This window comes from Pituophis catenifer, unplaced genomic scaffold, assembly GCF_029215685.1.
Source record: "Pituophis catenifer annectens isolate HBS135680 unplaced genomic scaffold, rPitCat1.0.hap2 SCAF_13, whole genome shotgun sequence".
Taxonomy (NCBI): Eukaryota; Metazoa; Chordata; class Lepidosauria; order Squamata; family Colubridae; genus Pituophis; species Pituophis catenifer.
This window is the reverse complement of record NW_027256893.1, coordinates 3,981,378-4,005,596: the sequence shown is the minus strand read 5'-3', so window position 1 is coordinate 4,005,596 and position 24,219 is coordinate 3,981,378. Positions and strand designations below refer to the sequence as shown.

The 24,219-nt window shown below is 44.1% G+C and overlaps 1 protein-coding gene across 1 annotated transcript in view; it reads left to right on the top strand.

Annotated features, from left to right (window-relative positions):
* WDR59 (WD repeat domain 59) overlaps positions 1 to 24,219 on the top strand; it is an 80,586-nt gene continuing 56,367 nt past the window's right edge. Inside the window, 7 exon segments of the mRNA XM_070952916.1 lie at positions 1 to 54; positions 9,183 to 9,232; positions 14,895 to 15,030; positions 16,071 to 16,156; positions 17,488 to 17,568; positions 19,096 to 19,133; positions 22,266 to 22,354. Of these exon segments, the coding sequence (XP_070809017.1) occupies positions 1 to 54; positions 9,183 to 9,232; positions 14,895 to 15,030; positions 16,071 to 16,156; positions 17,488 to 17,568; positions 19,096 to 19,133; positions 22,266 to 22,354 (534 nt within the window).

Genomic DNA, 24,219 nt, shown 5'->3' with positions numbered 1-24,219 from the left:
ATGGCGGCGCGCTGGAGTAGCGAGAATGTGGTGGTGGAATTCAGGGACTCGCAGGTATCCGGGGCCGTTTTTGGGGCCGCGCGGTCGTCGTTCCCCGGGCGGGCGGGCGGGCTGCCTACCTGCCTTGCCGGCAGAGTTCTCTCTCTCTCTCTCTCTCTCTCCCGCCCCCTCCCGTTCCTTGGCACTCGGGGTGGTGGGAGGCATCCCTGCCGCGCCTTCCTCTTGGGAGATGCGGGGAGCCGCTGAGGGGATGGGAAGGCTGCCTGGCGTCGCACGAAGGGACGCTGCCCCGCGCCGACTGGCCTGGATCTCGCCCCGGCAGTCTTCGGGAGCGCTGGACTACAGCTCCCATCATCCCCAGCAGCAGGAGGGGAGGAGCAATAGCACTTAGACGTATATACCGCTTCACATGAGCCCTCTCTAAGCGGTTTACAGAGTCAGCCTCTTGCCCCCAACAATCTGGGTCCTCGTTTTACCCACCTCGGGAGGATGGAAGGCTGAGTCAACCTCTTGAGCCAGTGAGAATTGAACTGGCAAGGAAGGGAGGGAGGGAGGAAGATAGCCATAGCACTTAGACTTATATACTGCTTTACAGTGCTTTTACAGCCCTTTCTAAATGGTTTACAGAGTCAGTCTCTTGTTCCCAACAATCTGGGTCCTCATTTTACCCACCTCGGAAGGATGGAAGGCTGAGTCAACCGCTTGAGCCATTGAAAATCGAACTCTTGGCAATGGGCAGAGTTAGCCTGCAATACTGCATTCTAACAGGAAGGAAGGAAGGAAGGAAGGAAGGAAGGACACTTAGACTTATATACTGCTTTACAGTGCTTTTACAGCCCTCTCTAAGCGGTTTACAGAGTCAGCCTATTTGCCTCCAACAATCTGGGTCCTCATTTTACCCACTTCAGAAGGAGGGAAGACTGAAGGAGGGAGGGAGGGAGGGAGGGAGGAAGGAAGCACAATAGCAATACCATTTAGACTTATCTACCGCTTCACAGTGCTTTATAGCTCTCTCTAAGCGGTTTACAAAGTCAGCCTCTTGCCCCCAACAATCTGGGTCCTCAGTTTACTCGGAAGGGTGGGAGGCTGAGGAAGGGAGGATGGAGGAAGGAAGGAAAGGAGGGCAATAGCACTTAGATTTATATACCACTTCACAGTACTTTACAGCCCTCTCAAAGAGATTTACAGCCTTATTGTCCCCAACAATCTGGGTCCTTATTTTACCCACCTCGGAAGGATGGAAGGCTGAGCCAACCAGCTGTTGTGACTGGTTTTTCTCTTGACTGAGGCAATCATAATAGTTTTACTAATGCAGCCTCCCATTCCAGCGACCTCTGAGAGGCTTACAAAATATACTCATTAAAACAATAGTAACAATACATTAAATATAATGCGGCTGACCTCTCTGTTAGACTGGGTGGCATGGAAAATATAAAATGAATTTAAACAAATGAAAACAAAAATAAAATGGGCCTGGCCACTGCTTCCAATCTTTTTTCTTCTCCTTCACCACCGTCTCTCTTCCTGGCATTATTATCAAAATTACTTATGTTCTGAACTTTATTATAAAGAACCTTCCCCCACCTTCCCAAGGAGCTTGGGAAGCAAGCAGTGTAAACAATTGTAAGCAAAGGTTACTTAAAAACAGCCAGACAAACCTGGGATATTTGCTTTAGTCTGGAGCATATCCTGTGAGTAATGGAGCCTCTGTGAGGAACATGGGTGGTTTTAAAAACTGGATAAATAACTTTTGAAATGGCTGTTTTGGGTTTAGGCTGTAGAGGATCTGGTTCAGTGGTGGGTTCCTCCCAGTTCGGCCCGGTTCTGCCGAGCCGGTAGCGGTGACAATACGACGTCACTGAACCGGTTCTGCCAACCCCCATCCCCTGCGTTATTCTTACCTTTTATTTGGCCCCCACCCCAAATCTATTGCTGCCTCCTGAGTCCCAGCTGATGGCTAGAGGGATAAAAACTGTTTAAACTCTTGCCTGGGGCTTCAAAGGGCCGCCCTACAGCTGATCAGTGTAAAAAGAAAACAAATGAGTAGACCGGTGCCTGCAAAAATAAATGGGTAGATCGCTACAGCTCTGCAAGCAGTTAAAAGCCTGGTAGACCAGTACCTCTGATAAATCCTAAATAATTGTCACATGACCATCAATCCACACCCACAAAATAAGCCACGCCCACAGAACCGGTACTAAAAAAAATTAGAACCCTCCTCTGATCTGGTTGGGGGCAGCTGCTGTTGTGACACTTGTGTAAAACAACAAAATATTTGTGTATGGATGGGTGGGTTAACAACATTATTGAAGACCAGGAAAAGGAATAGAGGTAGTCCTCGACTTACAACCATCTCGAAGTTACAACAGCACTGAAAAAAAGAGTCTTACGGCCATTTTTCACCTATTGCAGCAGCTCCATGATCAAAATTTGGACGTTTGGCAACTGGCATGTATTTATGACGGTTGCAGTGTCCCAGAGTCATTTGATCACCTTTTGCGACCTTCTGACAAGCAGAGTCAATGGGGAAGCCAGATTCGCTTAACAACTGTTTTACTAACTTTACAACTGCCGTGATTCATGTAACAACTGTGGCAAGAAAGCTCCTAAAATGGGGCAAAACTCACTTAACTGTCATGCTTCACAACAGAAATGTTGTGGTTGTAAGTCAAGGACTACCTGTAATTGTGTTAAACCAGTGTTTCTCAACCTTCGTAGCTTGAAGATGGGTGGATTTCAACTCCCAGAATCCCCCAGCCAGCAGCACTGGCTGGGGGATTCTGGGACTTGAAGTCCACCCATCTTCAAGCTTCCAAGGTTGAGAAACACACTGTTAAACACTTTAAGAACAGTGCTCCAGAGGCTTCTGCAATGACCTGGGGGAGTTAAATTGGAGCAGATTTCTGCTGAGATGATCATTTGTTTTCCCCCCTTTAAGCTACAGCTAAAAGTTTAACAACTGACCCATGTTAAAAAGCTGCCTTGCTATTCTGTTATAAATTGGACATTTTGAATTTTGGCAAGATTGCTACAGTAGACATTATATAGGTCCGATCTGGGTTAATTGGATTGTTAGTTGATTGATTCCAACAGGTACATAACAAATGTTATTAAGGGTTTTTTTATTATTATTTTAAAACAAAACATAAAACATAAATCCCTCATCCATTACAATTGCAAACAGTGTGTTGGTTGGTTACAAGTCTTTTGTGCTTCCTCACCATATTCCTAACTTACTAATTATCCAGTTTCTCATATCATAAACAATACTATAAGATATGGGATTTATTTTACCAATGGCTAGATAATAAAACATGGAAATGAATGTTATAATATTTCAAAATAAGTTTTACAAAACAAGAAAGCCATAGATGGATGACTAATTAGGATAATATTACAAAGATATTTTTAGACTGATAATATGAGTTATTAAGGTATTTATATTGTTCTTTATATTCCTTCTCCTGTACTGTACATTTTTTCCTACCCAATTATGCTAATGTTACAATATCTTACGAACTGCGGTCTTGTCTACAAAACAAATTTGTGCTATGAGGTATTCAGAAGTTTCTAACAGCTAGTGTTTGCCACTGCTGAATAAGGTTAATAGTTAAAATAATCAATACTAATGCACACAGATTTCTAGATGTATAATATCTTCATAAACACGCCTATAAATCAGTCATCAGAGAAGATATTTATTGGCTGGATTTTGCACATTGCACTTAGGCTCTTTGTGTTTCACATGAACCAACTTTTCTAGTTAATAAAATCATATTTATGGTTTAATTCAATGAAGAAACCTAGCCAATTCTGGTTTAGTGAACAAATTGTCATATATTGTGATATGTGAACATACATGGGCTGAACTCACAGTTATGCTAAGCTGTGTGTTCTATTATTTACGAGCTTCCACAGGGAAACAAATAAAAATATGATTTAGCATGGTATGCGAATTAGGTTTCTATATTGTTTTTTTGAGAATATACTGAGGCATAAAATATAAATTCTCTTTAAGGATCTTTGAATGCTGGGTGCCAGTGTCATCAAATGGTAATTGCCATCACTCCTGCCTCTGTTTCCTTCAAAAGACCATGGTGGCAAGGGGAAGTTGAGAAGTAAATATTCTAAAAGGGAAAATTTCATCACTGTTGAAACTTTGCTCATACCAACCAGAAATTCATAAGAAAGAATAACACTACCATTATTCTGGACAGATGGAATCTGTACATTGTTACAACTGGATGTATTCAGTTTGATAAATCCTTTATTTTCCAGTCTTTTTGCTGATAACAATGACATAAGATACTCAAGAGGGTTACAAGATTTAGTAGTTGTGTGTGCAAACTATACTAAGCCTGGTTAATTTTAAATGCAGTCTACCTGCTCATTTATGGTTTATGGATATCAAGAAAATGGGTGTGTTTAATAACCAACTTAACCGTATGTAAATCTAGCTATTATTTCATCAATTCCCATGGCAGTGCCCTTGGAAGAAATACCAGCTCTGATCTTACGCTTAGCAATCAGATGTTGTTTTGTTGTTAGGAAAAGAGGTCTCTATTCTTCCCCTTTTGAATAAGGGAGGAAAAATCATATTTTGATAGTTTTTTAAAGAGACCTATAAGAGCCAATGCTTCTTAAATACTGTACATTATAAAACTATGAGAAATTAAGATTTTCTAAATACAATGGGAAATAATACGTAGTAGTATTTTTTAGCCAATTTGCATGAATGTAGTTTATTTATATATATTGTTTTACACACATACGTACCTACATACGTACCCTGGCTAGGTGGCTCAGTGGCTAAGACACTGAGCTTGTCGATCAGAAAGGTCGGCAATTCAAATCCCTAGTATAGGTCTCCTGCGTGAGCAGGGGGTTGGACTAGATGACCTCCAAGGTCCCTTCCAACTCTGTTACTGTTACATGCAAACATCATACATGCATACATACATATGCTACATACATACACACACACACACACAATTCATGCAAATTGGCTATAAAGTACTACTGTGTATTTACTATGCCACCCATCTCGCCAAGGCGTCTCTAGGTGGTTTACAGTCATTCCATAAAAATACCATATAAAACATTAAAACAATAAACAAAGACCATGAATTTAAAATTTAGTTAAAATTCAGTTGCCCAAGATGGAGAGGAAGGAAGCAAAATGCATAAGTGGAGTAGGTAGGCATCTAACTAACCCAGTAACCATCTCTGGGATTTCACTTCCCTATTGTGGCCCTGGGCTAGTTGGCAGAGCCAAGTCTTCAAGGATGTGGCTCTGACCTGGGGGGGGGGAGGGGGACAGGATGCTCCAGAGGGCCCACACCATGCCAGAATAGGCTCTCCTGGGCCCCCGCCAGCTGGAATTTCTTGATTGACAGGGTCCACTGCATGTCTCTTCTACCAGCACAGGTGGGACAGGCTAATCCCATCAAGTTGAGATGGTTCCTAAGATTCATGCACATAAGTAAGAGTCCCCTTTTAAAATAATGTTTACTAGTATATTTTTGTTTACAGCTTTTTGCACAGACCCTCACCCAGGAACCTTGTTGGAAATATATTATTACCAACACAGATATTTCTTATTTGAGAATATTACGCTTGTATTTGTTGTTGTTAGTTGCGAAGTCGCAACCCCATGGACAATGTTCCTCCAGGCCTTCCTGTCCTCTACCATCCTCTGGAGTCCATTTAATAAGCTCACGCCTATTGCTTCAGTGACTCCATCCAGCCACCTCCTTCTCTGTCGTCCCCTTCTTCTTTTGCCCTCAATTGTTCACGATTGTATAAATGGATTCATTTCCCAAACTGGGAGCATCTAAAAAAGACAGAATCTCCTCCTAAATGTATTATAAAGTTCAGCATTGAGATAAACCTGTGGGAAAATAGGATGTGTGACAAGTAAATTCTCAAATAAAGGGGTGGGGGTGTTGCCTGCCCATTGATTGCTCTCTTGCAAATTGATCGTTATGGTGAAAAATGCAAGAATGCCAATCTTTTTAATTGCCTGGCTGCTGTCTGATAATGAAGACAAGAGAGAGAACTCTTGTTCCCATTCCCATAGGGCTGTGGAGAGAAGGAGGTGCCTGCCTGCTTGAGACATACACTGTATAGAAATGTAAGGGAATGTGCTTTGTATGGTTTCTATATATTTTGCAAAATGGAGAACTAAAAAAGAACAACTTTTAAATATGCCAGTATTTATTTTTACTTCTGTAGCAGCTGTATAAGGGTGATGAGAATAATTTCCTTGGTTCTATAAAATAAACATTTTAAAACTGATTGTATCTGTCAGATCCAGAATGGGGGTGATGATGATGCATCCATTCTTCTGCTCCTTCATCTTTCAGCAGATTTTGATAATGTTGACCATTCTATCTTTCTGGACCTCCAGCGGGGATTAAAAGCGGGGGATGCTATTGAAGGAGTTAGCCTCCTTCTTTAGGGGTTGTTGAATGGGGAGGGGGAGAGATTGTGCCTCAAGGTGATGTGGAACTAAAGAGCCAGGGTCGGATGGAGTACCTAGAACAGTGATGCCTAACCTTTTTGCCATCGCGTGCCAAAAGTGATCACCTCGCCGGGGTGTTGCGTCTACCTCGTCTGGCTGGCTTTGTCCTATTTCCCGCACCCATTATTCTATGCGCCCCGCCCCCACACATGTGTGTGTGACACACACACACACACCCGTGCCTCCCCTGCTTTTGGCATGCGATGACACGGTGGGCCCGGTAGGCTCGTTTTTCGCCCTCCCTAGGCTCCAGAGCCTTTCTAGGAGCCTGGGGAGGGTGAAAACTGCCTTCCCCAACCCCTCAGAGGCCCTCCGGAGGCCGGAAATGGAATGTTTGCTGACTTCCAGTGGGCCCAGAATGCCCGAAAATCAGCTGACCAGCATGCTCATGTGCACCAGAGCTGTGCTCGCGTGCCCACCGATATGGCTCTGCGTGCCACCTGTGGCACGTGTGCCATAGGTTCACCTTCACGGACCTAGAACCATGTTCATCCTTCTGGCATCTGGTTTTGTACAGGTACAGGCAGGATTATTCCTGTACAGGTAGAACTCGATTTACAATCATTCCTTTAGTCACCGTTCAAAGTTACAGCAGCACTGAAAAAAAGTGACTTATGACCTATTTTCACACTTGTGGCCGTTGCAGCATCCCCATGGTCACATGATCAAATTTTGGGCACTTGGCGTGTATTAATGACAGTTGCACTATCCTGGGGTCACATGATTCCCCCTTTTGCAACTTTCCAACAAGCAAAGTCATTGGGGAAGCTGGATTCACTTAATGACTGTGTGATTCACTTAACAATGGCAGTGATTCGCTTAATTGTGGCAAGATCGTGAAAAGAGGTGCAACTCACTTAACCCCTGCCTTGCTTAGCAGTGGAAATCACTTGTGGTCGTAAAGTCAAGGATTACCTGTAAAATGGCTTTAAGATGCTGGGAGGCTCGCTGCATCCAAGACGAGGGGCAGTGATTCAGAACAAACACGGGTCACAGACACACCTAGGCCTGTTTCCCAAAAGCTCAGGCCTGCACAAGCTGACTGGCTTCTTGAAGCAGGGAAAGTGGCTCTTGGGGGGAGATTTGGAGGAAAACCTGAACCTGTTCCTGGAGCTCCCGAAACCATATTTTATCTTGTAGTACACTTGAAGCACCCTAACAGGAACCAGCTCTCCCTCACCCATTTAAATTCATTTAGGGGAGGCTTGAGGTGGAGCCCCCTGCAGAGCCTGGCAAGTTTAGCACTGGCTTTTGATTGCTCAAGTCAATAATACTCTGCTTGCCAGACTGGCGTGTGACAGGGAGAGCCAGATGTTGCTGAAAGCAACAGTTTGGCTTGAGAATGTGCAGGTGGTGTCTGTTGCAATATGGATTGTGGAGAATCGGCATCATAGAGCCGTGGTGGTGCAGTGGTTAGAGTGCGGTACTGCAGGCTACTTCTTCTGACTGCCATTTGGCGGTTCGATTCTCACCAGCTCAAGGTTGGCTCAGCCTCCCATCCTTCCGAGGTGGGTAAAATGAGGACTCAGATTGTTGGGGGCAAGAGGCTGACTCTGTAAATTGCTTAGAGAAGGCTGGAAAGCATTATGGAGCGGTATTTAAGCCTATAGTCCTTTGAGCCCACCATTTTGGTTGCTAAGTGAAACATTTGTTGTGAATTTTGCCTTATTTTATGACCTTTCTTGCCACAGTTGTTAAGTGAGTCCCTACAGTTGTTAAGTGAATCTGACTTCCTCGTTGACTTTGCTTAACAGGAGGCTGCAAAAGATGATTGATCACATGACCCCAGGCGTCTGAATTTTGAACAAGTGACCCTGGGGATGCTGCAAAGGTCATAAGTGTGAAAAATGGTCACAAGTCACTTTTTTCAGTGCCGTTGTAACTTGGAATGGTCACTCAACAAACTGTTGTAAATTGAGGATTACCTGCATTCAATAGCGAAGGCTTAAACAGATGGAAACCAAAGATTATTAAGAGAGGAGGAGCTGCTGCCCCTCAAGAATTAAAATTTGAAGTGAGGTGTGCATAGATTTCAGACTCCTTGAATGTGAAAATTACTTTGCGTTTGAAATAGGCTGTTTTGAAGAGTATCGAACACGAGTTGTGAAAGAGAAAAGGCCGTCTCAAAGAAAGGTGCTTCATGAAACCACGAAGATTTCCGGTCGCTATTCGGAGGCCTTCAGTTAGAACACTTTGAGGAAGTAATTTTAATTCTGCATGACTCAGAAGCAGATGATTTATATATTGGCAGCCATGGGTTTCTGTTCTCTATTTTGTGCTCCAAAACAGCTTGCAGTAGAGTTCTATTTATATTTAGCGAAAGGCAATTTCTGTTGATATCACTGACCTTTTCCCAAGGAGATGGGGGGAAAATTAGCGCCCCAATCATCTTTTTAGCAAGTCTGTTGTTGTTGGATTGACTTTAATGGTTTAGCCTCATATCCTCCCATCAAATAGGCTGATTTAATAGCGTGTGGCCTCTGATTATCAGATGTATTATTTACAGTTGGAAGGAAGGCAGTGTCAACCCTTTTTCTGTATTGTTGTCAATAACACTACATAACCATATAGCCAGTTGAGTGCTACCCGAGGACATTTTTGCTACTTTTAATGTATTATTGATAAGCTGGGGAAATTCATTTCTCTCTTATTTTCACAGGCAACAGCAATGTCCGTAGACTGTCTTGGGCAGCATGCGGTCCTTTCTGGGTGAGTGCTAAAACCTTCAGGGTGGAATTGCAGTTACTGTTGGCAACACCTGGACTGGTACCTGATGATAGGTACAGAGGGAAGAAGGAAACCTTGTCTTCACATTTCCCAGAACTTTGTCTTCTCAGTGAAGTGGAGGAAAAGGAGATTGAAACACAAGCAGTAGTTGACGAAGAGTGATCCAAAATCAGACTCCATGACCCTAATACAGGGGTCCCAACCCTTGGGCTACAGCCCACTTCCAGGCCTTGAGCCATTTGGAACTGGGCCATGGAAGTGGCGGGCGAGCGTGCGCACATTCACATCCACACTTGTGTGAGCAGCAGGCAAGCACACTGTTCTGAACCAGTTCCCCCAAAACAACAAACCCTCTGTAATTAAATCAATGATTCCTTTATTAGGAGCGCCAGCAGCCCTGGCAAAAAATCTCTCACAGCAGGCTAACAAGTCTGTCCGGCAGGGAGATGAATAGTTGTCTGCAGGGTGGATTTGATTTAAATCATGATTTAACTCACTAATAAAAAGGCTTGATTTAAATCAACTCGATTTAAATCATAATTTTTAAAGAGCAACTGTCATCTCTGCTACTCCTTTGACCCACTGTTGACTCACCGATAGTCCCAGTGTTGCAGAATATATAGCCTCGTGCTACATAACTAAGATCCATTTCATGCTGAATAAACTAAATTATTTATGTATCTTAAATAGAAAACTATCTTACGATAGATTTTTACCCCAAAAGTTTTTTATTAAAATAAATTTGATAAAAATCAAATCCAATTTAAATTAAAAAAATCTGATTTTTTTGATTTTTTAAAAAAAATCATTGATTTTTATCCACCCTGGTTGTCTGCTACATCTACTCATCTCCACCCCCTGCCTTTTATCCCCGGAGCTAGGGTGGGGCTTCACTAGCTATGGTGGCTCTTCCGCCCAAGGATCAGCCCACATATTTCCACTGCTCTCCTCTCCTCTGCCTTCTGTGCATCCACGTGTCAGGCACTGGACCCAGCTGTTCCTCCTCTTCCTCATCAGCCACCTCCAGACCTGGGGGCTGTTGACTCTCCATCTGAGGGTTGACGGACGGCCCAGGCTCCGCCTCTGTCTCTCTCTCTCTTTCTCTGTGCCAGCTCCATTCCCTCTTCCCCCTCGGAGCTCTCAGGTTGCCTTGATGCTGACCCTGACTCCCATGCCTCCTCCTCTTCCTCCTCTGATTCAGCTGCTTGAGGGCTTGGTTGGCCAACAGGTCACAACACGTGTGCTCCATTTGCACAAGCAGCATGTGCGCGTGCCTGCTGCTCACGCAAATGGAGTTGCATGCACGGTCTTGCCCGCCACTCACACAGAATCCTCCTCTTCCACACACACTCCAGCCAGTCCACAAAGGGAACACTGGGGAACTCTGCCCCAATAGATCCATCAGTGATCTCTTTGCAGGAAAAACCAGAAGGAATCTGGGGGCAGCTTTTCAGACTGACTCATTTAATAAAATAGCTCATAAAGGTTTACGCCTTTGAATGAAATGTGTGAATTTAACTTTGGTATGAAAGTCAAAAGTTGCTATCATGCTCCTGATTTTTGACTCCCATAGACTAACCTGGTTCTCCTCCTTCAATTTCTAGCAGGAAATATTGCTAGAAATATTTGGCACTAAATATCCCTCATTGTCTGTCATGCTCTGCCTCTGAAAATTTAGCCTTCATGCCAAGTAGGACAAATCTTCCTTGAATTTATGTGACATTTCCTCTACAAATCTTCTGAAGCCATCTCCGTCATTTCTTTATTTCTTTTCTTTTGTTTTGTTTCGGGTGAAGAAACACCTGCCCTTCTTTACATGAAACCTGCCCCATCTTTCCATTGAAGATTCCTCAGTTCCTCTCCTTTTGAACAAGCGTGTGAGAGTAGAGTTGCCAATAAACCACAGGCAACCCCTCTTTTTTGTACCCCACAAATTTTGCCACTGACATTTTCCAGCAAAGCCACCTTTTAACTCCTCCACAGAAGCTTAATAACCTTTTTTTTTTCAGTTAAGACCACCACAAGCTCCCCCCCAATAAGATAGGTTGAGAATTTTTCATCATACCCTGGTTACATTGGTGTATTGCATCGGCACATCACTATATTCCTTGATCTCTTGTCAAATCATTATTAAAAGTTGAAGTGTGGTTCCTGACTGGATAAAAGTTGCTTCCCCCACCCCCACTCCACGCCCAGGCAATGATGGAGCAAAGATAGAATTCAGACGTACCATTTAGATCCAACATTGAATGGTACTCTGTGAAGGGATAAGATAAGATTTTTTTTCCTAGCTTCTAGCCGAAACCTCTTCTTTTTTGATAAAGGTTGCCTTTGCTCAGCGGCTACAGTAATTGTCTACGCTTTGTCCTTTTCATTTTAGGCCTGCTGGCTTTTTAATAGCACTATTAGTGCCCTGCAGGAGATGGCTTGTTATCAGCATGTAAGAGGAAACCGGGTTATTATCAGCCCGCCTAACAAGACCTGCTTTAGATCGCCCACTGAACTTGGGTCTTCCTTCCAGAGTCCTAGCTCTGTGCCGGGTGGCAGCTGTGATTTCACAGATGTGCAAAAAAAAGTTGAAGAAAGTAGCACTGCAGGTAGTCCTCGACTTACAACAGTTCATTTAGTGACCATTCAAAGTTACAACGTCACTGGAAAAAGTGACTTATGACCATTTTTCATACTTACTACCATCGTAGCGTCTCCAAGGTCACGTGCTCAAAATTCAGACACTTGGCAACTGGTTCATAGTTATGACAGTTGCAGCATCCTGGGGTCACATGATCCCCTTTTGCGACCTTCTGACAAGCAAAGTCAACGGGGAAGCCAGATTCATTCAACGACCATGTTACTAACCTACCAACTGCACTTAACAACTGTGGCCAGAAAAACCGTAAAATGAGGCAAAACTCACTTAACAAATGTTTCACTTAGCAACAGAAATGTTGGGCTCAATTGTGGTTATAAGTTGAGGACTATCTGTATATGCAGGTTTTTGCTTTCTTAGGACACTCTTTTTAAATGAGTAGGTTTCTAATCCTCGTAGTTGTACAGATATTTGACAGTCCTGCGCTAGTGATAATGATGATTAAAACGAAGCTATCCAAAATTCTTTCTTTCAAATATACAGCAAAAGCAGAACAACAGATGCAAAATTTCTTAATTTTTGTCTAGAAACATTTGTTTCTAGAATGGATTCTTAGGAGAGAATTCAAATGTACTTCATGCAGGAACATGCATCAAATTTCCCCATGGCTGACTTTAAACCAGTTCCGGAACATTAATTATTCTTTCGCAGGAGTTTTTTTTTTGTATACACACACACACACACACACACACACACACACATACACATACACATACATACATACATACATACATACATACATACATACATACACACATATATATATCACACACACACACATATATATCATTGCAACACTTTAATTCAGTAGTAACACTATTTTAAACAATTCAAATATGCCTCTCTCGTAAATACCCACGTTAAATTCAAATGCAATAATTATTGAGCAACTTTGCCGTGATCAAAAATAGCCCGATAAGCTGTCTCAGAAGCTCAAATCCGGAAGCAACTAAATTGTGGCCTAGATTTGCCAAGTGCAGAAGAGGTGGCGAATCTTTGATCTCTAGTTCTGATGACGATGTGACCGAGTGCTCCTCCCTAAACACATTCTTTCTCGTAGGAGAAGAATGCGCCTTGCAAAAGAAAGATTGGCTGAATATTTCTGCCTCGTCTGCTGGATTTTATGAATGAAAGTTTGTTTTTTTTTAATGGAAGAAGACACAATCACTCCTGGGAACGCCACTTGTGATCTGAAAAAGTTATTTCAGAAACTTTACATAGTCAACTGCTTTTTGCAGGAGCTACGTAAGAAGCTAGATAAATTCTGGCTTATAGTTTCCGTGCAAGACTTCCTGTAATTATAATCCAACATTTGGTGGCACAGAAATGTGCATCTGAGCCCTATGGCGATCTCTTGCTGGAACAATACCTGCAGCAGGACCTAAGTAGCCTTACATTTTGGTAGGACAGGTAGTCCTCAACTTACGACCACAATTGAGCCCAACATGTCTGTTGTTAAGTGAGACATTTGTTAAGTGAGTTTGTCCCACGTTACGATCTTTCTTGCCACGGTTGTTTAAGTGAATCACTGCAATTGATAAATTAGTAATAGTTTTTAAGTGAATCTGGCTTCCCCGTTGGCCTTGCTTGTCAGAAGGACGCAAAAGAGGATCACGTAACCCCGGGATACTGCAACTGTCATAAATGTGAACCAGATGCCAAGCGTCTGAATTTTGATCACATGACCATGGGGGGGGGTCTACAAAAGTTGTAACTGTGAAAAACAGTCATCAGTCAGTTTTTTCAGTGCCATTGTAACTTTGAATAGTCACTAAATGAACTGTTGTAAGAGGATGACTACCTGTAATCTGAATTTGGGTTCAAGCAGCAGCTCAATCGGTTTCATGGTTGGCATATTTGGTGTCAGTTTAGCCTGAGACACTACTTTATGCAGGTACTCTGCAGTTAGGCAGTTCCAGGGCTTGCTGCATTTAATGGTCGCATATACAAATCCTTGCTTTAAACAACGGTCTCCAAACTTGGCAACTTTAAGATTTGTGTAGTTGTGGAAGTCCACAAGTCTTAAATTTGCCAAATTTGGAGACCCCTCCTATAAACCATGGGTATCCAACCTTTTGGCTAGCCTGAACCGCCCTGAAAAGGAATTGTCTTGGGCCTCATCAAAAATATATAATACCGTTAATGTATATAAATCACATGATAATGTTAAAGGTTTAGAATCTTAGGGGGCTACATTACTGGGTGTCAGGCTCAGAATGGGGCAACTCAGGGCAGTTGTCTCATCGTGGGACAACTCGCAGCAGGACAGTTCAAGTATTTAAAATAATTTAAAAGTTATTTTAATTTTTGTCATTCACATTTCATTTTGTCCCTCCTTTTGCATCCTTTCTTTAATGATTCTATTCCATTATTTCTTCAATATTAATGTAACTCTTTTGTCTATGGAGATTTTCAGTCATCCAGGTCATTGTCCCAAAGGTGCCTTTTTTTCAAGAGGCAACTGAACTTTCTGGGTTTTCTTTGAAGAGGTTTCGCTTCTCATCCAAGAAGCTTCTTCCGTTCTGATTGGATGGTGAGGAACGGAAGAAGCTTCTTGGATGAGAAGTGAAACCTCTTCAAAGAAAAACCAGAAAGTCCAGTTGCCTCTTGATAAGCACCTTTGGGACATAGTATAACTCTTGTTCTGCAGCAAGTTGTGTCACAAAGAGTTGCACACACATGCACACACTGCAATATGTGATCATATTTTGGGTGCTTGTGAACCAGCCTGCATTTATAACTGTTTGTGGAGAAAGGATTTACTTAATGACCACAGGGTTCATTTAATGTCCAAAGTGATTCACTTAACAACCACCATAAAAAGGCTGTAAAACCAGGCATGGTCATGTAGTGATTCGCTTAACAACTAGCATGACTTACGACCATAATTCCAGTCTCAATTACCTACCTCAGGATAAGAGTTGCCCCTCATGGTAGTAAATCACTTTGGATCTACTGTAGTAACGTTCCTTCCTGTGTTTGTGGGCCTTTTCCCAGGCGCCGTTTCCTCTACATTGTGAACCTGGATGCACCGACTGATGGCCACCGCAAGATTTCCCGTCAGAGCAAGTGGGACATTGGGGCTGTGCAGTGGAATCCCCACGAGAGCCACGCACACTTCTTTGCTGCATCGGTAAACTCTGGGATGGAGGGTGGGAGATGTTCCTTCCCAACATCTGAAGTACCCAAAATCACATTCTCTTGTTCTGCATTTATTCTGTAGAAGCTGTCGCATGGATATCTCATCCAAGTTTTGGATATTTGCTTATTTGTATCTCACCTTTATTGTTTTTACAAATAACTCAAGCCGGCAAACATATCCCAACATGTTTTCCTCCTCTTATTTGCCCCCATAACAACAATCCTGTTGTCAGCACTTCAAGCTGCATTTACTCTAGTGCTGACATAAGAAGGAGAAGCGGAGGCGTCTGGAAAGGGACGTTTGTCTTTTCACCTACTTATTTTCCCTGGAGATAATATCCCCTAGGAGATGGGATGGGAGGGGGGAAATTCCTTTGAGTTGGAGCAGTAGATTAGGGGTAGAGTGACTTGGAAGATGGCCAATGAGTGCAGAGGAGTGGGGAAAGGAAAGGGAGGGTTTTGGGTCAGGAAATCAGTGTTGGCTGCAATGGAGTCAGAGTTAGAATGTCGTGCTTAATAAATGGGAGTTTTTCATCAAAGACTTTGTTTGAAATGCAATTTATTTGAGACGACCTCGAAACCTGACACCTGTGAGGTGTGTTGGGCTGAGAGAACGACTGACTCAAAGTCACCCATCTGGTTTTCATGCTTAAGGTGGGACTAGAACTCACATTCTCCCAGTTTCTAGCCTGGTGCCTTAATCACTAGACAAAACTGGCTGATATAATCAGAAGAAGCCAGGTAGCACTGTGAGGAAATTTTCTAAATATTGGGGAACATATTTCTCTTGGGGATAGGATTCCCCCCCTCATTTTAAAAGCTAAAGGAATGCTCCCATTCTCGAACATTGTTTCTCAACCTTAAGAACTTGCAGATGTGCGACTTCAACTCCCAGAATTCTCCAACCACCCATGCTGGCTGGGGAATCCTGGGAGATGAAGTCCACACATCTTCAAGCTGCCAAACACCGTTTTTGGAAAATGACTCTGTGGTTTTGTTTGTGGCTCCTGATGCTTTCTGTCTTAATTTCAGAGCAACCAACGTGTTGACCTGTATAAATGGAAGGACGGTAATGGGGAAATCGGCACTTCTTTGCAAGGACACACGCGTGTCATCAGGTATGGCTGCCCCAGGGAGCCCGGTGCATTATGAGCCAGGAATACAGTGGTGTGGTAGCTGTGAGGCCTCCTTTCTATCAGACCTCCTGCTGCTGCTCCTTGTTTGCAAGCTCATCGCTAGAAGAGACATGAAAATATCACAAGGAGTTTAGCTTTATAATCTCTAAACTATAACTCTTGTCTTCACTGGAGGCCAGGCTGGGATTTCTCAACCTTGGCCACTTGAAGATCTGTGGACTTCAGCTTCCTAGCAACTTGGCTGCACATCTCCAAGAACTCCCAAAATATCACGATGCACATTTCTGCTTTTCACTGCTCAAGAGCATTGGAGTTGCAGAAGCCGGATTCCATAGGGCAAGCTATTTTGCAGTGTTTTTATTGGGAAAAAAACTCCTGATTATCTCTGAAAAACTTTGCTGAGTTCTCCCAGAAATCGGCCTTGGCTAAACTGTAGGACCAGAATGACCCGATGTAGGAAGCATAGACTGCATAGTTGTTATTGGTTTTTTAAAAAATTGTTATAGTCTCCCATGAAGATTCCGTTGAGGTAGCCCTGTGTGAAAAGAGCAGCCTAGGAAGAGAGAAGCCAAATGGGGCAGGTTTCCAGATTTTCTTGCAAAATACCGGTATGGTTTTTCCTGACAGTGAAGAAGGTGGTGGCAAGTGACTGCACAAAGCCTTATCATTATAAGCTGTCACTGTTGAGGTCTCCTGTTCATCTATGTCAGGGATGAACCTAGAATGATTGATTGATTGATTGATTGATTGATTGATTGATTGGTTGGTTGGTTCGATTTATATGCCACCCTTCTCCGGAGACTCAGGGCAGCTTACAATGCGTTAAGCAATAGCCTTCATACTTTTGTATATACCTGCTTAGTAGGGCTTTCGGCCCCCCCAAGTGGTGTTCTTTTTTTATACATTGTCAGCTTATTGCCCCCACAATCCGGGTCCTCATTTTATCTACCTCGAAAGGATGGAAGGCTGAGTCAATCTTGAGCCTGGTGAGATTTGAACTTGCAGTAATTGCAGGTACCTAAGTGCTACTTAACAGCACTTTAGTCTGCTGCGCCACCAAGGCTCCTGAAATAATAGAGTTGGAAGGGACCTTCTGTCCCTCTACCTTCTGCAAAGTTCTCTTCTCCTTCTATATAGTGGTATGCCTTTATGACCTGTGGACTTCAATTCCCAGAATCCCTGTGCCAGCCAAGCTCAGGAATTGCCACGGTTGTGCTGGCTCAGGAATTGTGGGAGTTGAAGTCCACGGGCCATAAAGGGGGGCCATACTTACCCACCCCTGATCTCTTTTTCTCTCTCTCTGCCTTTTCTAGTGATTTGGACTGGGCGGTGTTCGAGTCAGATCTACTGGTTACCAGTTCGGTTGACACATACATCTACATCTGGGACATCAAGTAAGAGTTTTGGTGGCCTGTAAGGTGTAAGTCCATGGACTGGGGGTTGGGTGACCCCTGCTGTAGGGCACCCGTGGCGGCTGCTGCTGTTTTTAAGTGGGGTGCTTCCATAAGACCTAGGGTATTATTAATGTTGTCTTCTCCTATTATAGCTTAGCGAATAGGGTTTGCCTTTGCTATGGTGCAAAGAGGTGTTAAATTTCTACCCAAGTTTTGGTTTTTTTGGTGTATGTGTGTAGATGAGGTGAGGGAGAAATCTCTAAAATTGAATTACAGGTTGTCCTCAATTTATTACGACAATTGGGACCAGAATTCTCCATTTTTAAGCAATGTGGTTGTTAAGTGAGGCGCCCCCAATTCTACTATCTTTTTGCCCCGGTTGTTAAGTCAATCACTGCAGTTGTTAAGTGAATCACAGTCATTAAGCAGATCCGGCTTCCCACATTGACTTTGCTGATTTGAAAAGTTGCCGATGGCAATCATGTGACATACACACCCCCCCCCCCCCCCCCAAGATGCTGCAACCCTCTTAAATCCATGCCGGATTTACCAAGCACCTAAATTTTGATCAGGTGACTTGGGGGAATGCTGCAACAGTTGTTAGTGTGAGTATCAGTTGTGAGTCACATTCCAATACGTGCCATAAACCTGCCTTCAGGGTCCTCATGCCAGCAGTGTCCAGGTGGGCCTTGGCTCACAGCCATTTATTTGTTACACAGCCATTCAAGGTTACACTGAAAGACCCACCTGGACCTTGCTGGCCTGAGGACCCTTCAGGCTTCTGGCATGTTTTGGAATAATGTGATCGCTGGAACCAGTTGTTTCCCAGCAGTTTGCCACAAAGGTTGTCCCATGTCCTGTGGACCAACCAAAGAACCCCAGTTGCCTGCTTAATCTCGGCAGTACATGCCAGAGATTTTCATTTTCCGCACTCGAGGCAAATGGTTTTGCTGTGACTCTGGTGCAGATCAACAGGAAGATGGCTGGTCTCTCAGGAGTAGCTCCTGCAGCTGCATCTGTGTGTGAATCACAGCTTCGGGCCTGCCTCTTTTCAAGCAGGGTCTGCCTTGATCAGTGACTCACGCAGAAATAGCAAGGGTGATCTGTGTAGGTGGGTTTATTTTAATCCAGTGCATATGCTATGAAAGTAACTCCCTCCCCCCCTTGGGTTTTAGAGCAACGTATGCATAGAATTCTAATTAGAGTGGTGCGGTGGCCTAGAGGTAGAGATCTCACCTCACATTCAGGAGGCTGTGAGTTTGATCCTAAGTAGAGGCAGATATTTCTCTCTCTGGGCACAATGAGAATATATCCGCTGAACAAAAAACTCCGCATTGGCGACAGGAAGGGCATCCGGCCATTAAAACGCTCTGCTAGCTCCATTCAGTTGCCCAGACTCCACCCTGCAAGGGATTATGGGGGTCCTTAAATGATGATGTATGCATAGAATTCCAATTATTTGGTTGTAGGCATTTAGGAGAGCGTCGTTAAGCTGTATGTTCTTATGGCAGCTTTGTTGTCTTTCAGAGATACCCGAAAACCTACTGTCTCTCTCTCCGCGGTTGGTAAGTACCGGTGGGTGACAAGCCTGGTTGGAAATATTCACTGCTTGCCTTTCATGGGGCTTCTGCACAGGTCATGGACGTGACTCCCATAGATCGTCATTTGGGTTTTCCTCCCCCAGCACCATGAAACCCCTGTCAGATCTTTTGTTCCGAAATTTTTCCACTGCTGCTCTTTCCTTCACCCAAGTTGTGATTGTTTCATTTACTGCTGCAGTATCGTAATAACAGGACACGGTAGTATAGTGAACCAGACAGCCCATAGGGGCAGTTGGTGTCTAAATGCCATTACGGTGCTGGATATGCCAGTCATGAGTGGGTACATAGAGCATAGAATTACAGGAAGGGACCTTGTAGGTCATCTAGTCTAGGGGTCACCAACCTTTCGGACTTCAGGGACCACTAAATTCATAATTTTAAATCCCGCGGACCACTAATATGATCTGCCTAATGACTGGCTGGGTGGGCATGGTTAGGTGGTCATGTGATTGGGTGGGTATGGCCAACTTGATGTCACTCATGTCAAGGGGCGCTTCTACTTGCCCCTCCCCTCCCAGCCACTCTTCACCTGCCCGCCCGAGCTCCTTAGGGCCCCAACTGGAAGCAGTTGTTGGAGCTAAGCAGCCACCACGAGAAAGAGTTGGCAAAACAGCTCAGTTCAAATTGGATCTGACCAAGAAGGAGGCTCAGCAGAAGCACCTCACTGAGGACTACGAGCATAGGCTTTCCAAGCAAAGGGAAGACCTGCAGGAGCGCAAGGCCAGGTAAAGGCGCCTGGAGGCTCAGCGGGCTGAGATGGTCAGCCAGTTCCAGGCCATGATGCACTCCCACCGGAACGAGGCCCTCCGGCTCTTTGCCACCAGCAGCACTTCCCTCCAGCCTTTGCCCAAAGCCCCGCACCAGGAGGCTGAAGCAGACCCCAAAGTTGGAGTTTCTGTCCCCCTCCGACCCACACAAAAAGACCCCGAAGGGGGAGACTCTCTGCAGCAACACAAACGTTCATTGCATGTATTTAGCCCAGGGATCATAGTTTGAGGACCCCTGATTTAGCGCAGTATAAAAAATGCAAATAATTTTTCTGCGGACCACCAAAATTTTCTCACGGACCACCAGTTGGTGACCGCTGATCTAGGCCAACCCCCTGTCCAAGCAGGAGACTCTACTCCATTTCTGACAGATGGCAGTCCAGTCTCTTCTTGAAAGCTTCCACTGATGAAGGTCCCACAACTTCTGAAGGCAACTTCTGTTCCACTGGTTGGTTGCTCTCATTGTATCATAGGCTCACTGAATTGTAGGGCTAGAAGGGAACTCGGAGGTCTTACAGTCCAGCCCCATGGTCAAGGCAGGAGACCTTATACCATCCTGATCAAATGGTTGTCTAGTCTATTTTTGAGAACCTCCAGTGATGGAGCATTCACAAATCGGGAGGCAAGCTATTCCATTAAGTGTTCTCACTGTTTGAAAATTTCTCATGATTTCTACGTTCACCTTTTTAACAAGCTTCCACCTACTACTTCCGCCTATTTGTCCTGCCCTCTGGTGCTTTGGAGAAGTACTTGGAAGTACCTTGTTTCTTGTGTAAATTAGCTAGTAGCCCATGACAGCACCTGGCTTATAAGGCCTCAGGAATGTGGTAGACAGACATGTAATTCTAGCTAGAGCAGGGGTCAGCAACCTGCAGCTCTGGAGCCGCATGTGGCTCTTTAACCCCTCTGCTGTAATACCCTGTCACTCAAAATATGCGTCACAACCATCAATGTGTGACCCGCTGGCACGCAATTTATTGAGCTTTTCAACCCCCGGTAGGCCAACCATAGATAAATCCAAGAAAAGAAAAGTTTCAGAAGAAAACAGAACATTTAATTCAACTACATATGCTAGTTTTGTGGCCGCTCAAGAAATAGTCAGGCACGGGAAGGGTTTTGTGGCTCCCGGTGTTTTCTTTTCTGTGGGAAATGGGTCCAAATGTATCTTTATGAGTGTATAAGGTTGCAGAGCCCTGAGCTAGAGCATGAAGTCCGTTCCATACTCCTGGAGACCAAACTTCCATCATGGCAGGACAGTGAGAAGGTTGCTTGAGGTTCTAGCATTGGAGTGGCACCATCCTGTGACAGCTTGGAGCAGCCACATGAGTTGATTCCCCTGCAGTGCTCCATGTTGATCCAGGGGTTGGACTAGAACAGGGTGTCCAACCTTGGCAACTTTAAGACTTGTGGACTTCAACTCCCAGAACTCCCAACTCTGGGAGCTGAAGTCCACAAGTCTTAAAGTTGCCAAGGTTGGACACCCCTGCTCCATGTTATAACTCTGGGGTCTATTCCTTTCTTGGAAACTTCTTAAGTCTACACTAACCATAATCACCACCCTGCCGCTTTAGATTTTGAAACTATTATTTCCATTGCTTAAAAAATGGAGAGATATCAAGCCAAGTCATTTGTTGCCAGGGGCGCATTGGGGTGCCCGTGGAGTTCCTTACAAAACCCAAGCTCACATGTGGTTGCCCTGGAGGCTCTGCCAGGCCGCATATCAGACAAGGGAAAGAGAGAACGAAGAAAAAAGGGAGGAAACTGGATGCAAACTGTACAAACGGGAGAGGCAGGCCTGGCGGGCAGCGTTTGGGCAACCCGAGTGCTTTGGCTGGCACTGGGTGTGTAATAGGAAGGTTTGGTTTGGCAATTGGGAAAGCCTGACACCCTTTTGCTGCAATTCTGTGAAAAGGCCCCAGCATTGGACAAATGCATGCATCCCTCTTCTGAAGAATGCCGTGTTAAATAATAAAAGAACAACAAAATAAAAGTCCCTTTTTGAACATGGGATTCTGGTGGTTTCCCCAGAACAGGGGTCTCCAACCTTGGCAACTTTAAGACTTGTGGACTTCAACTCTCAGAGTTCCTCAGCCAGCTTTGCTTGCCAAGTTGCCAAGGTTGGAGATCCCTGCTCCATGTTATAACTCTGGGGTCTATTCCTATCTTGGAAACTTCTTAAGTCTGCACTAACCATAATCACCACTTGTGCTAGACAGAGCCCAATACTCCCTTGTGCTTTGAATGAGCCGGAGAGGTTAGCTCTATCGTAGTGACCATGTTTCTTTCTGGAAGGCGCTCGTTGACTCCTAGTCCTCTGCTCTTTCTGCAGCTGGAGCCTCCCAGGTAAAGTGGAATAAGAAAAATGCCAACTGCTTGGCAACCAGCCATGATGGGAATGTGCGCATTTGGGACAAAAGGGTGAGTCCTTGTTCCTTTCCTTTCCCTGCTTCTGTCTAAGGAGTGTGTGTGTGTGTGTGTGTGAGTGAGAGAGAGAAAGAGAGAGAGAGAGAGACAGACAGACCGTGGATATTGCAAACTGGTTAGACCCCTTTGCTCACTGAAGTCTACTTCACAAGCAATACGTTCGATCCATGGTTTGCCTACGGAGATTCTCAGTCCTCCAGGTCATGGTTGTCCCAAAGGTGCTTTTTCAAGAGGCAACCGGACTTTCCGGTTTTTCTTTGAAGACATTTCACTTCTCATCCAAGAAGCTCCTTCAATTCTTAATGGATGGAATATAATGATGACCTCAAGGAATATAAATCCTTCCATTCCTCACCATCCAGTCCGAGCTGAAGGAGCTTCTTGGATGAGAAGTGAAACATCTTCAAAGAAAAACCAGAAAGTCCAATTGCCTCTTGAAATAAAGCACCTTTGGGAGATCCATGGTTTGTGGTAAATAGCAATGATGAATGATGGCTTATGGTTTAGACAAACCACAGTGGCTGGGTTCACACAATACAATTGCCCAAATCAAAAAAATAGCATTAAGATTTAGAGGAAAGAATATGGTAACAGATATCTTCTGAGAGATTCCCTGTGCAGGAAACAACTTGTCCCTTAGGAGGGAAATTTGATCATCCTACCATTGCTGTGAAAATTCTTTAGATTCTTACAGCACAGAAATAACCCAATTATCTTTTTTTTAAAAAAATCTTACTTCCTGGATCTTGCCATTGGACCCTGGGCCATAACCTCCACACTGTATCCTCAAGAAATGCAAACATGGGCATTTCCTGTTTTGTGCCTCCAAGTTGTCTTGCAATTCCACCACCGCCTGCATCTCAGGCTTCTTCCATCTGTTGAAGCGGGAGTTGTGGTCTTGTGTGAATCCAGATGGTGGCACCAGTCAGCATTCATATGTCTCTTGTAATGCAAGAACATCCCTGTTATAAGAGGGTAGGGCTTCAGCCAGAACTAATAAACATGCCATTAAGAAAGATAAATCAGTTCACACTAAGTTTTTCTTTGGAATATCTTCAATCGTCAATCAGAATAGAGCTGGAAGGGACATTGGAGGTCTTCCAGTCCAACCCTCTGCTCAAGCAGGAGATCCTATACCATTTCGGGCAAGTGGCTGCCCAGTCTCTTCTTAAAAACCACCAGTCATGGAGCACCCACAACTTCTGGTGGCAAGCTGTTCCACTGGTGAATTGTCCTCACTGTTAGGAAGTTTCTCCTTAATTCCAGGTTGCATCTCTCCTTGATTAGTTTCCGTCCATTGTTTCTTGTCCTGCCTTCTGGTGCTTTGGAAAATAAGTTGACCCCTTCCTCTTTGTGGCAGCCTCTTAAATACTGGAATCCTGCTATCATGTTACCCCTAGTCCTTCTGTCTAGACTAGCCATACCCAAATTCTGCAGCCAGTCTTGTTTTAGACTCCAGCCCCCCTGATCATCTTAATTGCTCTTCTCCACTGGGTCTCTTACCAATGGATTTCTGCTAAGTCAGAATTCTGGCACCCAGAAAGGAAAGGGAGGGGAAAGAAGAGTAGGAGAGAGGGTTAGAAAGAGAGGAAGAAGAGAGGAGTGGGGAAAGGAGAGAGGAAGTAGAAAAGGGAAGAAGAGGAGAAATGAGGAAAGTAGAAAGAGATAGAAGAAGGAAGGGAAGGGAAGAAAGAGGAAGAGGAAAGGTTGTGGTAAAATAAAGGAGAGGAAATGGTAAAAGAGCAGTCCCGAATAATTAACAAATGGAAGTAAAATGATAAGATGAATGATTAATGATGAATGATGAATAAGAGACTGTACATTTAAATATGTTTATGAAAAATAAAAATAAAAAACTT